Source organism: Bombus bifarius, unplaced genomic scaffold (genome assembly GCF_011952205.1).
Source record: "Bombus bifarius isolate JDL3187 unplaced genomic scaffold, Bbif_JDL3187 scf7180000009668_frag, whole genome shotgun sequence".
NCBI lineage: Eukaryota > Metazoa > Arthropoda > Insecta > Hymenoptera > Apidae > Bombus > Bombus bifarius.
Genome location: NW_022885266.1, coordinates 17,933 through 30,549, shown reverse-complemented (window position 1 = coordinate 30,549; position 12,617 = coordinate 17,933). Strand labels below are relative to the sequence as shown.

General features: G+C 37.0%; 2 protein-coding genes across 2 annotated transcripts; one reads left to right on the top strand and one right to left on the bottom strand.

Annotated features, from left to right (window-relative positions):
• The first annotated feature begins 1,060 nt into the window (after positions 1 to 1,060).
• LOC117215487 (adrenodoxin-like protein 2, mitochondrial) lies at positions 1,061 to 2,997 on the top strand. The gene is made up of 4 exons (XM_033461853.1): positions 1,061 to 1,472; positions 1,888 to 2,000; positions 2,165 to 2,315; positions 2,665 to 2,997. The coding sequence occupies exons 1-4, from the start codon at positions 1,324 to 1,326 to the stop codon at positions 2,753 to 2,755; spliced, it is 504 nt and encodes a 167-aa protein (XP_033317744.1). The 5' UTR covers positions 1,061 to 1,323; the 3' UTR covers positions 2,756 to 2,997.
• A 2,232-nt stretch (positions 2,998 to 5,229) lies between these two features.
• LOC117215486 (protein odd-skipped-like) lies at positions 5,230 to 7,967 on the bottom strand. Its single transcript, XM_033461852.1, has 2 exons — positions 7,387 to 7,967; positions 5,230 to 6,323 (listed from the first exon to the last, which is right to left on the bottom strand). Exons 1-2 carry the CDS (start codon positions 7,414 to 7,416, stop codon positions 5,787 to 5,789), a joined length of 567 nt encoding a protein of 188 aa, XP_033317743.1. The 5' UTR covers positions 7,417 to 7,967; the 3' UTR covers positions 5,230 to 5,786.
• Positions 7,968 to 12,617: the final 4,650 nt, after the last annotated feature.

Sequence of the window (12,617 nt, the reverse complement as noted above, 5' to 3'; positions counted from 1 at the left end):
TATTTTATTATCAAACTCTTGCAAATTATCATATATGTCATTTTTCAAAAATTGACTAAAAGGTAATGGATACTGTTAATTACTATTATGCTAAGATCTTGTACTAAAATAATGTTAAAACCATTACGTTTCCATTACCATACATACGTTTCCATTTCCTCGTATAAAAAGAACATTCATATCATCTGCCATTTTAAAATAACATCATTTAAATATTGAATTTGCTTCTGAAATATTAATTTGTCTCATTTCTTTAACTCTAACACATTGTAAACAATGATGACATTATACCAACTATAATACTAAAAATCTATTCCCCATTCATTCGAAAGGTTATTTTTTGAAGCAAGGTTAACATTGAATGTTCCCAGACTTCAATAACTGTATTTTACTTTCTTTACAATATCTAACAATATATTAGAATACTATAAAAAAATATTTTATGCACAAAAAACTGTTTATAGCGAAATAGCAAAAGAATTAATCACATATTATAACTAAAACGAGATTATTAAGTAGATTATATTATACTGCATATGCGTTAGTGTTTCAGCTGGTAAATATAGTTTTTATATCTGAAGATAAATAAGATTTAATTCTATAAAATTGCATAATGAATTATACATCTATCTATTACTATTCGTATTTCCCCTTAGTTGTATGTTGTCAATAGCATCAATCACGAACATATAAATAAATATAGAAGAAACCGTTCGGAAATGGAAAGGGAAAAATGAACATGGAAGACAAGAAAGTTTTCTTCAGGTTTAGCGTATGCGTGATACGCTTTGAATGTCTCAGATAAAGATAAAGATACTCTGCTCAATTCTATTTGTTCCGCAGAACGAGAAATTTGTTGTCTTTCATATTGGTTTTTACGATTCAATTTTTGGGCAGTTTTCCCTAGCGAGTGTCGGTCCCTGTTTGATATAACCAGACCGTAATTTATACAGATATGTATTATAGATATATATTTGTAAAACTGAAATCAGATGAAATAAATGTTGCCTGAGGTTTTAAACGTTTAATAAAAACAATATTTCATTTGGAAAAAATGTAAGATATGTAAAATTACACATTGATCATTTTGCTGGTCTTGTATCATAAAACGTGTGGCCCGAAGAGCACGTGTCCGGTAGGGATACGTCACTTGTGTTAGGAATCGTTTTATAACCTATCACAGTAAAGGAACGTCCCAGTATAGCAGCCGAAGAATGCCGTGAAAGTTTTTGTACAAAGTACAATTGATCTACAATTGATATTTTCCGCAATATCTGGTGTTCGGTCAGGGTGTCCCATACTCATGATATTTATGACAGTGGAATGGCGTTAGTAAATCAATTACAAAAATTTTCGAGATCAATTCTCGGTATTGCATCAAATTATTCAAAATATACAAGCAACACAACGTTGCCCTTTTTGCAGGCAACAAGAGGAATATCGACCACGCAACCACTTTCAGAAAAACAAGAGTAAGTGATACAAATTTTCTTGTGCTTTCCTTCTTTTTTTAATAAAATTTCAGTACTTACCTTCCAATATAAAATTGGTGTCAAAATAATAATGCTAATAATAATGTCTAAGAAATTTTTCTCTTTGTAGGAGTACAACATCTAGAAAAATAACATAGTATTAATAGAATAGTATTAATAAGAACAACATTGACAGTGAACAACTAAAAATATAACACTGTTATAAATATATGATATACGAATTTTATTTATGTATTATTAAGACAAGTATATCTTATTTTTAAATTATTTCTATTATCATAAGTGATACATATAATTAAGGTATAATTAAGAGAAGATTAATTGAAGAAACACAAAAAATAAAGAAAATAATTATATTGAGATAATTTTTATCTTTCATAAATATTATTTTCAGAGTAAATATAACGTTTGTTAAAGCAAGTGGAGAGAGAATCAAAGCAAAAGGGAAAGTTGGAGATACTATATTAGACATAGTAGTAAATGATGAAATTGATTTAGATGGATATGGTATGTTTTAAAGAAGCGTAATTTACTTAATTTAAAATAAATAATTTTGAGGTAGAAAATATTTGAAAATTTTCATTTTTATCAAGTTTAATATTCTTATTATTTTTAACTTTTGATACTTTATTATATAAGTATGTTGTAATCTTAAAATATAATTGATATAGGTGCTTGTGAAGGAACATTAACTTGTAGTACGTGCCATTTAATATTTTCGAAAGAAGTTTATGATGCACTTCCTGACAAACCAACAGATGAAGAATTAGACATGTTGGATTTAGCATATGAATTAACAGATGCGTTAGTTCATAATAATCAGTATCAAATCATTCACATTATTAATTCTATTACCTTTTAATATTTTATAAAGTGAATTTTTCTATTTAAATTTATGTAAAAACAGGTTAGTATTGGGTATTTCGAAATCTGCATCTCAATGTAGAATTTCAAATCGCTATCTCTGAATACTACGAAACTGAAATTATAATAAATTTTCATAGTTTTTTATTTATGACCCTATAATCATTACAAATCTATGTTGGAATTAGCATATTTACAATGTTGATTTTCAAATGGATAAATAGAAATCTTATTGTGTATTAGTATTAATTTGTATAGCAATAAATATATTTATTGACATATTCAGTTATATAATATTTAATTTCAGGTCACGGCTAGGCTGTCAAATAGTAATGTCTAAGGAACTAGATGGAATTGAGGTAAGAGTTCCATCAACAATTAATGATGCAAGAGCATAACTGAAATTATCTATAGGTTTTTGAAAATTTGTATACAATGTTGTACATCTCTTGTTAAAAAACCCTTGTTATAATTATTAAAATATTGGTATTAAAAAAATATAATAAAGAATCTTGTGTTTAAATGTGAAGCTTATATATATACATATGTTATAGTATAATTGCAATTTTGATATTTGTACATTGCCATTGTAAAAAGCCTATCCAATTATGAAGAAAATATATCTTTTATTTTTAATATACAGAGTGTCAATTTTAAAACGTTCATCTAAATTATTTTCGTTACTATTAAAGATAAGAAGAAATTACTAAGGAAGACTTAAATGGTTTTAAGATGTGTACTTGGTTATGATAAAAAAGACTCTTGTGGAATAAATTTTGCAACTTCTGAAAGATTAGATAAAAGCTTAGAACCTAAAAAATAATTTGAAATTAATTTCGTTTAGATATACTGTTTGATTTCTTAGCTATGGGCAAGTTTAAAAGATCATCAAACTCATGGTCAACAAAACAACAGAAATGTACATGCAATGCTTTTTCGTTTCACAACAAGTTATCTGACACTATCATCATTTTCGTGGCACATGCAACATTATCGATTCAGTATAGTAATGTTTTGGATTAAAACAAATGTCTCGACATTGGAGCAAAATATTTCAACCTTTAAGGACTAAAATTAAAACTTATGAGTTTGTTTATAATTTTAATAGATTTTATTAATATTGTGTTTACTGGTTTATTAATTACAAGAAAGTTTGTAAAAGACTGAAGTTTTACGTAAAAAGTACAAATATTCTTTCAACAAAATTAGTCAAATCACATCATTATTTATACATATTGTATATAAATAAAATATGCGGATATATTACTTTACCCTAGAATTAAAATTCAATAATATTGAAGAATCTTATTTATTCAGATTTTGTACATTATCGCTTCTAACCTCGGATAATAGAACAACAAATTAAATATTTTTAAACAAAAAAACTTTGTTCCTTTGTTTGATTTCCCTTGCTCGCGTTTCTTAACTACTTAGATATAAAATACTTACGTTTTCGAAAATTCATACTTCACAAGCTACTAAACGCTTTATCTGTTCAGAATAATTTATTGTTTTCTTAACTAGGTACATACCAAATACATCTATTAAGTTGGTATTTCTCATAATTACCAGTACATAAAGCTAAAACACTTTTGTACTATGCTTGTTATACATGGATCTAACAAATAATTTAACTTGTGTATTGTCGTTTGTATATTTTGTTACGTGTAAAATATTCTATTTCTACACTACTTACAAATTCGATAAAGTGTACATTACACATCGTGAAATTTACATATTTTCACTTGGTTACCCTGCCCAATTCGAATATAATTCAGAACGTATGTGCTATATTTATATATTCTGCATTTGTTTTGTATATTATGTACACTGATCTGATCTTTGTAAACGCGAGTTTTACGATATTAATGAGAAATTTGCCAATTTAATGGAAGTTGTTAATTTTTTCTGGCACGTTTCACGTTAGCAGACATGTTTCTTAAGTTACAGTCGAAAAGTGTTTTTATGTAAAAGAATAGGAATGATCAAGTTATTTTAAGATGACAAGATATTTCACGTCTTCTATTTAAATATAGCGTTAAATTTTAATTCCGTCAATTCGTATATACTCATACATCGAATTTCCTTTTCTCATGTCATTTCTTTTCTTTCATTTCACATTTAATTACAAAGATAAAGTGTAAGTACGTTCCTCATAAAATTAATATCAAATGTCGCAAAATATACAAAAGTAAACTAAGAAGAGGGGTACATATTATTACACAAACTGTCGTTCATATTGCATATGTACATATGCAGTATAAAAACAATACTTTTTAGTTTTTAATCTCTTGTTTAAATAATCCTAGTATCTAAATTTGTATCGGTCATTGATTCGATATAACTGCGTTTATTGGAAGTAATTAAGCTATAGCCTGCGCACAAGAGAAGAAGGAACAAACACGTATAGTATACACGCTTAAATAACAAAATTAAGTCAGTTTACGTTCAATGTGAACTTGATCAAAGTTCCAGTCTCGAATTATAGAGTTTCTTACTATCAGTTTACAAAATTCGATATTACGATTATGTACCGTATTTGAAAAACATAAAATGCTTTGTTCAATTTTAAATAAAACTAATATTTACCAAAGCGAATACGAAAAAAATGTTATCATCAAACTCAATTTTCAATTATCAAACTTAATCCAGCACAAATACAAATGTTATTCGTGCTTTTTTACTTTTACTACTTTTCAACTCTCTATAGTTCGAGATTTGAGTTCCGCTAACTTTCTTTCTACTGCGCATGCGCAACAGGAAAACTTGAATTACACGTAATAGTAAAAAATTCGAAAATCTTATCCTTTCGTGGCAGTGAAAGTAACCTAGGACTAGAGGTTCCATAACATTAATAATAATAAGGCAATAATATTAATATTAATAATAATGTAATCAAGTACTACTAACAATATTAATAATAATAATAATAGTATGGTAATGGCAAGATACAGGCGGGTATAAATTAATCATTCCTTTCGTAATATCTACGACGTCTTCGGGATATTCTTTAGAAATTACTTTATTTCTGGTCAATATTCATTAACGAGCAACTTTTCTCTCTGTTTCTTATCACGATTTTTTTCACTTCATCACAATTGTACCGTTAGAAATTATTCAAAACATTGTTAAAATGTCCATGAAATATATGCAATTGCCGTATTGAATAAGCGAGTAATGAAGTTGCTGTTTCACTGAATAAAAGTGAAATCTCCAATGCGTGTGCTCAAGTATATAAGTTAAAAAAAGATTGGTACATCAATGCCTATTATTCTTAATCAATATTCATCATTTAACAATTAGGACCGAATTTTTACAAACCAACTCTAAACCACGACCCAATTTACAAATAAAAAGATCGATGTGTAAATTAACTATCAACTATTAATCTCCAATCCTATGTGAAGATATAATGTTCGGACCAAATTTCTAAACTAACGTGGACAATTCATGCGGACTATTGGTGGTTGCTGCGCTACTTAGATCCAATGTGGCAGCCGGAAGACCAGGACTGACGCTGCCGGTTGCTTCCCGTGGCAAATGCTGCGATCTATTTAGCTTATTTCCAGGACTCGGTGGCGATCTATCTGCTGGTATATCCGGTGGCGTAACCACGTTTCTGTGTCCGCTCACGTTCAGATGATTGTGCGTCGCCGCGATCGGAGCTGGCGATGAGAGCAACAAGGGCGGTGGAGACATTGACACGTGTCGATGATGATGATGGTGATGATAGTGTTGGTACTGTGCAGCTCGGCCGTGCGTTGCGTGGCTGGTATTTAGTTGGTTCGTCACGGGCCCGACTTTCGTTGGGCAGCCAGCATGGTGGATGGTTAACGGGCCACGTAGTTGTTGTTGCTGTTGTAGCTGGGGCTGGTTCTGGTGCTGTTGCAGCTGCTGCTGACGCTGCAGCTGTACCGTCGCTTCGCACTGTTCGCGCGCTAACGCCTTCACGGCATTCGTCTTCTCCTACGAAATAAGAATGATAGGTTAGGTTGTAGTCAGGGGCCATAACAAATTAAAAAAGTTATAATATAAGAATTTACATTTTAGTTGAAATGATTCTAGTTACGAATAAGTATTAAAGATGATTCAAATCTTTTTCGTTACCGATAACCATGGTGAAAACTCTTTTGGATTACTTTCAGCCATTGTCAATCTTATTGTCAATACTACATGCTTGAAGTAGAAGGAGGGGTACAGAGAAAAAGACTTTTTCTCAGCAAATATAATCGTTACTCAATTATTTTGTTCAACAGTTTTACAAATCTCCCAAAAATAAACGAGAATACGAAAATACACTGAATATCGTGTGTATGGTTATTTATAAAATCCCCTTGAAATAGTTGCGATCGCGGATCACATAAACAAACGAACCTGTCATTCTACAGAGTATCTTTTTCGGTGAAATTATGCAAACGTAAATGTAACTTCGGTAGAACTCCTCGAGAACTTGTAAGCTTATATGACTCTGACCCAACCAGTCCATTCTAAAGTGTATAATTTATAAAAGGGGATTATATTAATACGCGGAGGATGTGGTAGGTGGTAAGTTTTGCATATGAATGTTTGTTGATACAACGAATGGTTAAATGGAGGTTTTCATGAATGTGATAAGGACTAGATCGAATGTTTTAACACTTATAACTAGAATGCGTATTTTTATACAAGTTTGTAGTTTTACGAACATAATCAAAGAAATAAAATTTTAATCGAGATTTGTTTTCTTATATACGTATATTTTAGCGCATTTTATGCATTTTGCGCCATTTGCGTACTTTTCAATTTCGCACGAACGTATAAAGATCAGCAATATAATTATAACGCTTCTTAAAAATGTGAAAAATCCTGGTTTCCTAAAAGCTTGCAATTGATTTCAGAAAAATTTTTATGAACTCTACCAGATAAATTATGGTAACTCTGAAAAACAAAATTTCACGATAAAATGATTTCCGGGTAAAATACACATAAAAGATGATTTAGACGTGTTTGAACGTGTTCGTTTTCTTTTTTAATAGCGATATGTTCTTACCCTCTGCCACACGAAGACGTTATGGACCATTGCGCATCCACAAAACACGATGCCAAGGCCTATGAAAACCGACGTAACGATTGCCGGTGTGACACCAATTACCTCTCAGAGAAAAGACATCGACTCCCGACTGTTGGACGCCAACGCCGCGACGCATCTTAGTCCCCATCAGAGATAAGGCCCCAACCCCGACTTTCGGACTCCTTGGAATCCACACCAAACTCCCCAACATCCCCAAGCCAGGGTGTATATAAGCCGAGACTTCACCCAGCCCGGGGAGTTCTCGTTCTAGTTGCTGTTCTTGTACAACACCCCTTTCTCTGTTCAACGTTATTCTACTGTAAGTGCCAAAGTTATAATAAAGTTCGATAAAAGAGAATTAATAGTTGGGCTACGACTCAGCTTTCTTTTCTCTCGCAACCCAAGTATCCATTTTACGTGACACCGGCGTCGAATGAAACTGGATGAATGTATACAATATCATACCTGAAAGCATTGTTAGAGGATCATTATAACACGTATGCCATAACAAGCGGGACAAAGAATCAGCGCAAATACATATTCTCAATACATATAATTCTCGAAGCGTAAACTATATACATGTAGTATCGTGGACGAAAGGCCTGGGAAATATCGGGCGAACTATGAACAATGTCGCGAGAGCCGAGGCGCCGTCGGGCCCATCAATGTGTCATCGGTCTTTTCAAGTGCATAGTTTCGTGGAAAAGACCTACGTGACCCTGGCTACGAGCGTCTGCAGAACACGTGTGCGGTGGGCCTAGGAAAAGGACAACAGAATGTGACAACGGCCAGAGAGGGTCAGTCGAGGAGCAGGGTGCGAGTCGAGGAACAGAGTGCGAGTCGAGGAGCCGAGTGCGAGTCGAGCGGAGACGGAGGTTGCGAGTGGCGTTGCCGAGAGAGTGTGGATTGCGCTGGGTTCTGTACGTTTGGTATGAATAGTTCAAGTTAAGCCACAATCGCCTTTTCTGTCTGATTAACATCTCTATTGTCCACTCTTTGTGAACATATTACATCACGATATTACATATTTTTGGGGGGCTCAGCCGGGATTGGACAAGACAGAAAACGAAACGGTTTAGCAGAGCTATTCGAGCTAGTTGTGAATTTACCGGTACGCGGTGCGGTAAAAGACGATATCGTTGACTGTTTAAGTTTGTGTAGTGTGAAAAATGGCAAACGTCGAGGACGAACGATTGTCGGGTGAAGAGGGTTCGACGCTGGAGGAGCTGAGGAATAAGCTCGCGCGAATGAACCTCCCTATATCGGGTGCGAGGTCAGTGCTGATTGCAAGGCTGAATCGGGCGTGTAGGGCTGGACAATCGTATCGTAAGGGATCGACGGGCGGTGAAGAGCTAACCGGTCAACGAGATTTAGAAAATGTACAGAGAGCTGAGCGTGATTGTAACGAAGGTGAGGATGTTGGGAAAATGAATACGAAGGAGTTGAAGGAGCGCCTCGCTAGTTTGGGTTTAAAAACGACGGGAAGAAAAGTAGAGTTACGCGCACGGCTACGAGCGGCCATGGATGGTAACGACATATCGTCGGAAGAAGAAAGCGACGACGAAAGTGAGGATGAAGATGACAAGAAAAACGCAAGAGGATACAAGAGAGATACGCGAAGGGTGTATCAGGACCGTGACGAATGTTGTCGAAGGGCATGTGTTGGTTCGACACTGAGTTTTAGAGACGTCGAAGATGCATTAGAGTCGTTTAGTGGCAACAGAGGTGAAAATGTCGAACGATGGTTCGAGTCGTTCGAGGAAGTCGCTGATACGTGCATGTGGTCGGATGGGCAGAAGGCAGTCTACGCGAGGAAGCTGCTGAAGGGATCAGCGAAAATATTTGCGAGCTTCGAGTGTCATGCCAGGACTTGGCATGAGTTGAAGAGGGGGCTAGTGAAAGAATTTTCGAGGAAAGTCAACAGTAGGCAAGTTCATCAGAAACTTGAAGAAACAAAAAAGGAGAGTGATGAAGCATGTTTGGTTTACATGTACCGCATGCTCGAAATAGCCAGCCATGTGGACATGGAGGAGGAAGCAAAAGTGGAATACATAGTGGATGGAATAATAGACGACGAGAACAATAAGGCTGTATTGTACGGCGCTACGTCAATCAAAGAGTTGAGGAAGAGGTTAGTGATGTACGAAGAGCAGAAGAGTCGCAGAGCAAAGTCGACTGTGAAGTCGGCTAAAACCCAGAAGAACGGGAAGCCCAGTCAATCTGTAGATGCAATGAAGAAAAGAAGATGCTTCATTTGCGGTAGTGAGGATCATCTAAGTGTTAAGTGTCCGGAGAGGGGAGAAGGTGTTAGGTGTTTCAAGTGCAGCGGATTTGGACATATTGCAGCGAGGTGTACGGCACTACCGAAAGAGACTTGCGTAGTGTCAAGATCCGAAAAGGGGAAGTATGTGAAGGAAGTGGCGATAGATGATTGTAGGTTTGTGGCATTAGTGGATACGGGTAGTGATCTCACGTTCATTCGATCAGACGAGTATGCGAGGTTAGGGTCACCACCGCTAGGTAAATGCAAGCTTAAGTTCGATGGTGTTGGTTCCGCTGGCAATGAGACCTGGGGTGAATTCACTAAGGTAATGACGGTTGATGGGTGTAAACTGCCAATCACTTTGCACGTTGTCTCAAACAAAATATTGACGAAGCACGGCCTGTTGTTAGGCACTGATTTTCTGGATCAGGTAGAGTTACGGGTTAAACGGGGCGAAGTGACTTTCTTGCGGCTTGACGAACAGGCTAACAAAGACGTGCCGGATGCGTTTAGAGTTAATGTGGTAGAACAGACCGACGAAACAGACCTGACACACGTACGGGAACCGCATTATCGTGAAGCGATTCGCGATATCGTTTGGGGGTATAGGCTGGAGAAGGAGCGAGGCGTCGGAATAACCGCAAAAGTAGTTTTGGAAAGCGACAAGCCGGTAGCGCGAAGACCGCGAAGACTGGCGCCGTCGGAAAGAAAGGAAGAAGATGATTTGATGGAAGCGTGGACAAACGAGGGTGTCATCAAATCGTCAGACTCGGAGTATGCGAGTCCGATAGGTGTAGTTAGAAAGAAAGATTCGCGTGTGCGTGTGGCTAGATGGGCCTTGTTACTAGGCGAGATTAAGTATCAGGTGTGTCATCGGCCGGGGAAAAGTATGCAGCATATAGATGCTCCGAGTAGGAACCCCCTGCCGAGAACTATGTATGTAACGGAGAGTGAAGACGGGCTGATTGCACGGTTGAGAAGGGCACAGAACAAGGACATTGAAGTCTGTAGGATTTTGGACGCCGCAACGTGCAGTCAAGCCGATGGGCAGGTAGTAAGAAACAATATTTTGTATAAGGAGTGTAAGGACGATGTGCTAATAGTAGTATCGAAGGCGATGCGGGCTCAAGTAGTCAGGCAAGCGCACGAGCGTGGGCATTTTGAGGTTACCAAAACAGAAGCTATGGTCAAGAAGGACTTCTGGTTCAAGGGGTTACGCGAGAAGGTCGAACACGTGGTATCCAACTGCCTTGGCTGTAGCCTAACCGAACGAAACATAGGTAAGCTAGAAGGGAACCTGCGAAATTACAAGAAAAGAAGAAAGCGTGTGAAGCAATACCGAAGGAAGGACCCGCACATACCTCGATTTTATGAAACCTTGGGTCCTAAACGCCGAAAGTGACGCATCTGATGACAGCGAGATAGAAGGCAACATCTGAGGGCAGATGTTATTGCAGGATGGCCGAATGTAGTATCGTGGACGAAAGGCCTGGGAAATATCGGGCGAACTATGAACACTGTCGCGAGAGCCGAGGCGCCGTCGGGCCCATCAATGTGTCATCGGTCTTTTCAAGTGCATAGTTTCGTGGAAAAGACCTACGTGACCCTGGCTACGAGCGTCTGCAGAACACGTGTGCGGTGGGCCTAGGAAAAGGACAACAGAATGCGACAACGGCCAGAGAGGGTCAGTCGAGGAGCAGGGTGCGAGTCGAGAATCAGAGCGCGAGTCGAGAAACAGAGTGCGAGTCGAGAAGCCGAGTGCGAGTTGAGCGGAGACGGAGGTTGCGAGTGGCGTTGCCGAGAGAGTGTGGATTGCGCTGTTTTCTGTACGTTTGGTATGAATAGTTCAAGTTAAGCCACAATCGTCTTTTCTGTCTGATTAACATCTCTATATTGTCCACTTTTTGTAAACATATTACATCACGATATTACATATATTTCAAGAACTTTGCAAGAAAAAATAAAACTTATTACATTTAAGATATGGTTATATCGCACAGGCTCGAATATGATAAAGAGGTTAAATAAATGTCTCGAATCTCCGCAACAAACTCACACAAACCACCTAAAACACGTATACACAATGTGCATTCACTACGAACTCGACTCCCATTCCCTGTCAAAATCACAGGCATGCAGAGTCAATTTCACTGCTCGAGCTAGTTGAATAGGGAAGAAGGTCGAGAGCTGGAGTGAAGGAGCATAGTTGGTAAAGAATCGCGTGCCGCCGCGCCATTAAGATCAAGCCCACGATCTCAACAATAAATATTAGACGGTTCTCTGACCTGCATTTCGCGTGCGACTCGGAACGATTCAAAAACGCGTAAATTTCCCATGAGTCGAATCAAACGTTCGCGATTTATCGCATTTAGGTTATATCGATATTGTCCACGAGTGGAGGCATTCAAACACAGATTGCTTTGTGTCACTCTATCGTAACTGCCCGTAATACATGATAATTTAATTTCGAATTCTTTCGAATATATGCACGTAACGAAAAATTTGTATTGGTTAGTCAATTGCAGACCAACCAGTTGTTAGCCAGTGAAAATAATGTAGATAATAATAGTGAAGAATTAGCTCGAGAAGAGTAAACAAACAAGGCGTTTTAGTAAAAGGCACAATGTAGGTCCGCAAAGTGGTGGGATTTCGGCGCATGCGCATTGTTTCGCATCAACTTACAATTAGACATGCACGAAAGCTTCATTTCTGCCGCATACATACTTGGATTCGCGTGCATGAAATTCACAAAGTAGGTTATTGCTTGAAAAACAGCTTTAATCGAGCGAAGCTTTTAACCAGACTGAAATCAAGTCTTGGTTTCTTTAGAAATTCAGATGGAATAAGAGAAACCTATTTTATCTGTGGATAAAGGTTAGGCTGCATCGGTTGGCTTATATGACTTTCCGGTGACTTTGAAGGGTAATACGGCGCCGGCGGTCGAGAA

What these genes read in the sequence shown, in the direction of transcription:
- LOC117215487 (XM_033461853.1), top strand. Translation starts at nt 1,324, where the DNA reads ATGGCGTTAGTAAATCAATTACAAAAATTTTCGAGATCAATTCTCGGT. An exon ending in AATTGATTTAGATGGATATG is followed by an intron (nt 2,001 to 2,164) that starts GTATGTTTTAAA and finishes TAATTGATATAG; the next exon opens with GTGCTTGTGAAGGAACATTA. An exon ending in GCGTTAGTTCATAATAATCA is followed by an intron (nt 2,316 to 2,664) that starts GTATCAAATCAT and finishes ATTTAATTTCAG; the next exon opens with GTCACGGCTAGGCTGTCAAA.
- LOC117215486 (XM_033461852.1), bottom strand. Translation starts at nt 7,416, where the DNA reads ATGGTCCATAACGTCTTCGTGTGGCAGAGG. An exon ending in ACGTCTTCGTGTGGCAGAGG is followed by an intron (nt 6,324 to 7,386) that starts GTAAGAACATAT and finishes CTTATTTCGTAG; the next exon opens with GAGAAGACGAATGCCGTGAA.